The sequence below is a fragment of the Sinocyclocheilus rhinocerous genome, unplaced genomic scaffold, assembly GCF_001515625.1.
Source record: "Sinocyclocheilus rhinocerous isolate Xijiao unplaced genomic scaffold, SAMN03320098_v1.1 scaffold1069, whole genome shotgun sequence".
In the NCBI taxonomy this organism is placed as follows: domain Eukaryota; kingdom Metazoa; phylum Chordata; class Actinopteri; order Cypriniformes; family Cyprinidae; genus Sinocyclocheilus; species Sinocyclocheilus rhinocerous.
In genome coordinates this window covers 2342819-2351994 of record NW_015635541.1, presented here as the reverse complement: position 1 = coordinate 2351994, position 9176 = coordinate 2342819, and the positions used below count along the sequence as shown (strand labels likewise).

General features: G+C 34.8%; 1 protein-coding gene across 1 annotated transcript in view; it reads right to left on the bottom strand.

Moving 5' to 3' along the window:
- LOC107747288 (neurogenic locus notch homolog protein 1-like) overlaps window positions 1-9176 on the bottom strand; it is a 150291-nt gene that overhangs the window by 127274 nt on the left and 13841 nt on the right. The window contains 2 exon segments of the mRNA XM_016561757.1: window positions 931-1045; window positions 6761-6876. Of these exon segments, the coding sequence (XP_016417243.1) occupies window positions 931-1045; window positions 6761-6876 (231 nt within the window).

Genomic DNA, 9176 nt, shown 5'->3' with positions numbered 1-9176 from the left:
ATATATATATATATATATATATATATATAGAGAGAGAGAGAGAGAGAGAGAGAGCACATTTCTCCCCCAACATTTCCTGCATTTCCAAAGCATATACATTTCTTCTGATTTACCTTCTCTATAATGGAGTAATATAAGAAATGTACGCTATCTGAAATACATTTTTAATGTATTTTATCATACAAATTAACCATTCAAAAAATTAGGTTACTTACATTATATCCTCCAACTAGGCTGAGACACAATCCCTCATTCAGGCAGTTAATATTGAGCAGCTTGCAGAAGTCAATTATTTCTTCACGGTTCTTTCCGGAAAAACCTTGTCGGCATCTACAAGAAGATGACATTAACCGTAGCCACATATAAAAATAGACTTCTAAGAGTAAAAATTACCCAGAGTAACAATCACTGATGACATGATAAAATGCAGGCACTTTACTGCTGTTTTTAGATGTCACAGTTGTCTCATAATGACCATCACGCTTCTTGGTGACATTTGTGGAATATTAAAAGATCCTTTAAGCAAACGCATGACAGCAATGTCTGTTAAATGTTCAACCTCTGGCACACATGCTTCATAAATAGAGAATATCCTCTTGTTTCTTTGGCCTTAGTCAGATCTTGGCCTTCCTTCTGCTGTGATAAGACTTCAGAGATCTTATTCTGTCACACATAGGCAAGATCACTCAATTATTAACAGACTCCCAGGTGACCAAATGCTATTGCTTTTATCTCTTATATATAGAGAGAGAGAGAGAGAGAGAGAGAGCACATTTCTCCCCCAACATTTCCTGCATTTCCAAAGCATATACATTTCTTCTGATTTACCTTCTCTATAATGGAGTAATATAAGAAATGTACGCTATCTGAAATACATTTTTAATGTATTTTATCATACAAATTAACCATTCAAAAAATTAGGTTACTTACATTATATCCTCCAACTAGGCTGAGACACAATCCCTCATTCAGGCAGTTAATATTGAGCAGCTTGCAGAAGTCAATTATTTCTTCACGGTTCTTTCCGGAAAAACCTTGTCGGCATCTACAAGAAGATGACATTAACCGTAGCCACATATAAAAATAGACTTCTAAGAGTAAAAATGACCCAGAGTAACAATCAGTGATGATGGGATGAAACGCAGGCACTTTCCTGCTGTTTTTAGATGTTACAGGTCTCTCATAATGACCATTATGCTCCTTGGTGACATTTGTGGAGTATTAAAAGATCCTTTAAGCAAACACATGACAAGAATGCCTGTTAAATGTTCAACCTCTGGCACACATGCTTCATAAATAGAGAATATCCTCTTGTTTCTTTGGCCTTAGTCAGATCTTAGCCTTCCTTCTGCTGTGATAAGACTTCAGAGATCTTATTCTGTCACACATAGGCAAGATCACTCAATTATTAACAGACTCCCAGGTGACCAAATGCTATTGCTTTTATCTCTCCTTCTCTTTACATGCACACACACTATCATCCTCTAGTCAAGCATTTTCTCAATTTTTAATTAATTTTTTGCCCTTTCAATCCCTATCTTATCTTCCGTTTGTCAGAGGGGCCATCAAATGTATTGATTCAAGTGATCTTTTCTAATAAAAACTAGAAAGATGAGCAGGAGCAAGAGAAGACATAGCTATGAACCCCCCAAGGACTGGAAGAACTCATAAAGCAGTCGAAACTGTAGCGGATTGCCTCATTATCAGAAGGAAGTAATTCAAAAGCTGTCACAGGCTGAATATTGAACCTTACCACTGGAAATTTAATGAACATTTCACTGTCTACAGACTGTATTTCTATTTCTGGCCAGTAAACTCATATACCAAGAAGAAACACACAATCACAGCATACATGCTATTCAGTTGTACAAAATGGGAGTTTCATCACAAAGCAACTGATCAAAGTAAATTGAATATCTTTAATTAACAAACTATGAAAAGATACTATACATGATTGGTCGTCAAAGACATGTCATCAAACCCAAAGGCACAAAATGATTCAGAAGGAGAATATTTCTGACTGGCTATTTTTCTAGATTACCGGCCTCTAGGCATGTGAGGTCACACAAGACAATGTAAAACAACTATGTGAAATCCTATTCACTGACTATTTATTTCTGTAAAGTGCATCCCAGAATACATGGGGCAAGGAGCTTAACCCTTTATAGGGCACTCATTGGAATACTTGGAAATTCAAAATTTCAACCCTGCAGTGTTATTGGAGGCTATTACAAAGCTTTTGAACTTTTGTGACTTTAAAAAATAAAATTTCATTTTTATGTTGCAAATCAAGGTCAATGAAGTTACCATATATGGTTCCTCGCCAGTCTATGGTCATTTCCCCCCCCCCCAAAAGTGTATATATTTAAAATATAAGACACAGTTATAAAACATAAATAAACACATAAAACATATATAAACTTAATAGAATATTTATTTAGGAAAAAATTTTCTTTTATTTAGGAACATTTCTTCTTTTTCACGTGTCAAAGTCACTTAGGCAACTACTTCTTTGACGAACTAGGGTAATTTGTTTTTCCAAAAAGTGGATATATACAAAAATATAAGACATACATAAAATAATAAAAAGTATTTATTAAAACATTTATAAACTTAATAGTATATTTATTTAGGAAATTTTTTCTTTTATTTAGGAACATTTTTTTATTTTTCACGTGTCACAATTCGAGTCCAGTCACTTAGGCAACTGCTTCATGGTACTCAATAAAGCAGTTGCGTTCATCATTGAGGCACGGAGGACCTTCCAGACCCTGTAGACCATGTTTGACCTTAGTATTTTCCGCTTCCTGCTGCAGTACTTGCAGGTCTAGCTGTTGGTGTAGACAGCTGCAAAAGAAAAGTGAGTAAGTTTTTGAGTCAATATCAAGCCCACTTTGAATTATTTGTGAATAAAAAAACAGTAACGGTAAAGTGCAGATCTGAAAACAAAGAATATTGACATATAAAATGTAAATATATAATAAGAAGTGAAAAATAGCACTAAGTACTGGTGGTACCACTTATTTTAGCAGTAATAATGCTCACAGTAAAATAAACACCAATATATGCTATAATAATATAAACTGGGTTAGTAGTAAAAATTATAATAATAACAAAAAACTTATAAGTTAAACATATTTCACTATTTATGACTTGCTAATTTCAATAAATGGCTCAAGTTTCCCACTGGATCACTAACCTGTGGCAACATTCAATGCACTATTGAGTACTACTGTCCTACATTATAATGCATTAAGTGAAAAATAGCACTATAAGTACTGGTGATACCACTTATTTTAGCAGTAATAAGTCTCACAGTAAAATAAACACCAATATATGCCATTTAAGTACAATAAAACTATTATAAGGTCATAAAACTGACCAAAATTACACATATTTCACTATTTATGGCTTGATCATTTCAATAAATTACTTAAGTTTTTCACTGGATCACTGTATAATGTTATATCAACCTGTGAAAACATTCAATGCACTATTAAATACTATTGTCCTACGTTATAATGCATTATTTGTAAAAAATGACCTAAGCATGGCTCACTAGACACATCGGGCATATGCCTAAAAATGGTCACTCTGTCGCTTGCGCTAGTTTTCCCTGAACGGGGCGTATGATCAAATATGATCACACCATCTTTCATGTCCAACGTTCACTAATTTCTAGAAATCCTACGCAAACAACAGCTATCTCAACATTTAACACAACTATTCAACCATATAATGTGTGAGTTTCATTAATTTACCATTGTTTGTTTTGATGCAATTTCCGTATTTGTGGGAGTAGGTAGGAGCTACTTTACAAGATCCGGAAGGACGCTGAAGTTTGAAATGCCCCGGGCAACTCCTGATTGGTCAGATGCCATGGTGTCACTATCTGTGACGTAGACTGATATCTGTTGATTGGCTGGGAGAAATCCATGTGCTTAAACGAGCTCACGGAGAGGCATGTAAACGCTATTGTGAATGGTCGATTAAGTTACCAAATATGGTTCTTCGCCCGATGTGGAAATGATTTTGAATCACTAAAATATAAACAAGAAACCATGAACAGGGACTAACCAACCAACCAAACAAGTCTACAGAAGACAAGACCAGGTATTTTAGTCTTTTGCAGCAAGTAGAAACAGTGCCTGTATATAAAAGAATTAAGTTCAGCAAATTGGTATTTAAATACCATTAAAGTGTGTTCTATATTGTTAATCAGTTTTATTTTGATAAGCATGACACAATACAGCATTAAGAGTGCATGAAAAAAACATTCTACTGTTATAAAAACCCTGTTTTGGGAGCATTTGGGTAACTGAAGGAGTCAGAATAAACATGAAACACACTTTATCGTTGTCATCACTGAGTCTGGCCAATCGTGAAATAGCTGCGTCATCATCAGAGCTTGTACAGCCGCTCTGGAGAAGCTGCACTGACTGAGCAAGCCGGCTGCACCCCAATTGCTCTCTCTGTACTTCAATGGTTTACGTCACAGTATCGTGGAAGTGGCACTGTCTCAAGTCAGACAAAATTTTTCATAGACATGCACTTGATCAAATCGGATGTAGATTGGTCTGTGCAGAATCGCATAAAGTCGAACACACACCAAATAGGTTAACAAGACTAATTAAAAAAAATACACCTCGGATCAATGAAGGCAACAAACCATAAACACGGATAAGAGCAATATATCAAACTTGAAAATAAGAGCACAACATGGACATTAAAACAGACCACCACAACTCTGACACTGCAATAACATGCACTAAAGTAGGGCCCTATTTCCATTTATATCCCAAATTCCATTTTATATTTTTCTTAATTTTGGATTTTCTGGATTGTGTTTTTTTTCCATTTTAAATTTTCTACACTGTACTTTAATGGTTATATTGAACTGTATTAATCAAAAAGCATGTCTAATTAATTAAAATAATAAATTCACACAATTTAATGGTATTTTATTAAAAAAAATAAAAAAATAAAATTTTTAAGGCCCAATGAAATTTATTTTATTTTTTCTCAAATTCAGTTTCATTTTTTTTACCAAATTCTGTGTTTTTCATTAATTTTCTGGATTCCATTTTTAATAGTTTCATTAAATTGTAATAATCAAAAGCATCTCTAGTTAATTGATTTTATTAAAAATAATTTATTATTATTTTCTTTCTTTCTTTCTTTCTTTCTTTTTCTCGAAAGAAACTGTAAAATGCTCATGAAGTGACTCTTAGAGCAGTTGTAGAGATTATGTTAATGTACTCATATGTACTTCATTCACAAAGAGACAAGCAGGATTCATATTTAAAATGTATTTTTGCAGCTTAATATTCACAGACACTAGACCATATCGAGTCTTGATTTAAGTGTACTGAACTACTTTTGATTTATCTATCCGAAATTTGGCACATTCCGCGTTACACTGTAAATTCCGTTTTTATGACTGGATTCAGCGATTCTGTCAAAATGCCTTGATCAGAAATGCCAATCCTGTTGATCTGTCCTAATACGTCTTTATGTATTCTTACCTGCAATGATACAGGCCATTCTGAACTATACAGATGCCACCGTTGAGACAGGGCAAAGTGCCACACGTCTCCGCCTGCTCCGAGCATTCCAGGTCTATGCAAATACATGTGGAATTCTGTATAAAAGAAAAAGAGCATCCCAAGGAGGGTTAATTAGCCTACATGTCAACTGGAGAAACATGCTGAAATCTAATCACACACTAAGGTGAGCTTGAACACTCTATATTTGCATCACTTAACACTTTTCCACCAAAATAGAGTTAGCGTCTGGCCAGAGCAGGGGCTCATTCCAGGAGATCTGCAAACTCACATTTCCAGTAATTTGAAAGCCAAACACAGTAACCAGCTATGTAACCCAGCCGTAAACAAATGTTTTGAGAACACTGTAAAAAATCCAACTTTCAAAAATTCTACTAACAAATGTAAAAAAAAAGTAGCCTGTACAAGGAATTTTTACTAGGAGAAGTCGGTTTAATTTTTCGCGTGAACCGAGCAAAAATACTTTAAACATGTTGCCAGCAAAAGTTGTTTTGTTTACCATACTTAGATATTCAAGTATTTGTTCACAACATATCCAAATGTTCTCCCAACTTATGGTTATATTGAACTGTATTAATCAAAAAGCATGTCTAATTAATTAAAATAATAAATTCACACAATTTAATGGTATTTTATTAAAAAAAATAAAAAAATAAAATTTTTAAGGCCCAATGAAATTTATTTTATTTTTTCTCAAATTCAGTTTCATTTTTTTTACCAAATTCTGTGTTTTTCATTAATTTTCTGGATTCCATTTTTAATAGTTTCATTAAATTGTAATAATCAAAAGCATCTCTAGTTAATTGATTTTATTAAAAATAATTTATTATTATTTTCTTTCTTTCTTTCTTTCTTTCTTTTTCTCGAAAGAAACTGTAAAATGCTCATGAAGTGACTCTTAGAGCAGTTGTAGAGATTATGTTAATGTACTCATATGTACTTCATTCACAAAGAGACAAGCAGGATTCATATTTAAAATGTATTTTTGCAGCTTAATATTCACAGACACTAGACCATATCGAGTCTTGATTTAAGTGTACTGAACTACTTTTGATTTATCTATCCGAAATTTGGCACATTCCGCGTTACACTGTAAATTCCGTTTTTATGACTGGATTCAGCGATTCTGTCAAAATGCCTTGATCAGAAATGCCAATCCTGTTGATCTGTCCTAATACGTCTTTATGTATTCTTACCTGCAATGATACAGGCCATTCTGAACTATACAGATGCCACCGTTGAGACAGGGCAAAGTGCCACACGTCTCCGCCTGCTCCGAGCATTCCAGGTCTATGCAAATACATGTGGAATTCTGTATAAAAGAAAAAGAGCATCCCAAGGAGGGTTAATTAGCCTACATGTCAACTGGAGAAACATGCTGAAATCTAATCACACACTAAGGTGAGCTTGAACACTCTATATTTGCATCACTTAACACTTTTCCACCAAAATAGAGTTAGCGTCTGGCCAGAGCAGGGGCTCATTCCAGGAGATCTGCAAACTCACATTTCCAGTAATTTGAAAGCCAAACACAGTAACCAGCTATGTAACCCAGCCGTAAACAAATGTTTTGAGAACACTGTAAAAAATCCAACTTTCAAAAATTCTACTAACAAATGTAAAAAAAAAGTAGCCTGTACAAGGAATTTTTACTAGGAGAAGTCGGTTTAATTTTTCGCGTGAACCGAGCAAAAATACTTTAAACATGTTGCCAGCAAAAGTTGTTTTGTTTACCATACTTAGATATTCAAGTATTTGTTCACAACATATCCAAATGTTCTCCCAACTTTTCAAATTGAGTCATCTGAACAAACAATTTTACATTGAACAATATGGCACAAGTTCCCAGCATGCATTGGAGCTTGAAAACATGTTAATTATTATTAAAATATTATCATTGTTTTACATTTTACTGGGTTAATTTATGCTGCTGCTGCTGTTGTTGTCACTGTCCATTAGCTGTCATGTAGAGCCAGTGGTGTATTGTAACGAAGTAATAATACTTTGTTACAGTACTTAAGTATTTTTTGGGAGTATCTGTATGTTACTTGAGTTTTTATATTTCAGGCAACTTTTACTTTTACTCCACTACATTTCCTAATTAAAATGTATACTTTTACTCCGATACATTTCCCCGAAGCATATTCGTTACTTCTTACAAAATAGACCCTGCGTTCCATTCGGAAGGGCTCATCCCTATGCCCTAATCCCTTCAAAGGGTTTACCCTCCGGAGTGAGAGCTTCGAAGGGTTGAAGGGTGTAGGGGACCGAACAACTGTTTCTTGAAGTGCCCTTCTGCGTCATCATCACATGCCCACACGGAGGCGCTGTCATCATGCAAAGAATCTGTGCAAAGGATCATGGGAGCCCGAAGTGTCCATCAGTTGTACCCTTCGAAATCCTTCATTCCGAAGGGCCCTTTGAAGTGGCCTGTTTTGAGCACTTCGGTTTGGAACGACCCTTCAATATGACGGCCTTGATGGTTTTCACTTCGAAGTGCCCTTCGGAGGGCGATATATCCCGTTTGGAATGCACTGAAAGTCAGAAGAAAACAGACTGCAAGAAAGCAGGTTTGATGAATCAGTGGTCTGGCGTCTGCAAGTTAGACTCCTAATAAACATCTTTGCTCATGTGCAAACAAGCGTGCGCACAACCACGGATGATTTCATTTTCCACTCAAGTCGAGGCTGGGGTGTGCGATATACAGTATATCTGCGATAATATGGTAAGTGTTGTTTTAATGATGTGTGATCTGACATTATCAAGTATATCACCAAATCACACACAGAAAGTGCACACACTGATTTATTGGTAAGTGTTGTTGTAATGATGTGCGAATCTGACATTATCAAGTAGGCTAGCCTATATCACCAAATCACACACAGAGCGCACGCACGCTGATTTATTAGTCTATTAAAATTCAAAATTCCAGGCATTCTAAATTGTAGACGGCAAAAATGCTTCTGTATGCTTTTTATATTTATATAATTTAATATAGTTAACTTAATCTATATCACACAAAGAGTACCGTTTTTCTGCAGATATCAGCATAACTAATTTAATAATCATTTCATACAAGTTCAGTAAAGTTAGCAAGTGACTTACATTTTAGACATAATATTGCTTGTTTTTGCTCAATTTTGCCAACGGAAATAGTTGAGCTTTTGAAAATGAATCAGCTTTTTGAACTAATCAGTTGAACAAATGTGTTCCTGTGGCTCAGCGGTAGAGCATTGCGTTAGCCGCGCAAAAGGTCGTGGGTTCAGTTCCCAGGGAACACACATAGTGGTAAAAAATGTATAGCCTATGTCGCTTTGGAAAAAAGTGTCTGCTAAATGCATAAATCATTAAAATTAAATTATTATAAATGATTCAGTGAATCACTCATTAACACAGTCAAATGCTTTGTTCCTAAATGAATCAGCCGTTTGAATGAATCGGTTCAATCTCAATGACTCACTCATTAACAGTCACTTGCTGTCACCTACTGGCGGTTTTAATTTCACATTTCGACAATTTTTTCATGTTTTTAAATCATTTCAAATATCAGTATTCAACGTTTTATGTTAAAAACAAAACATTATTTATCCATCTGTAACTGCAGGTTAAATG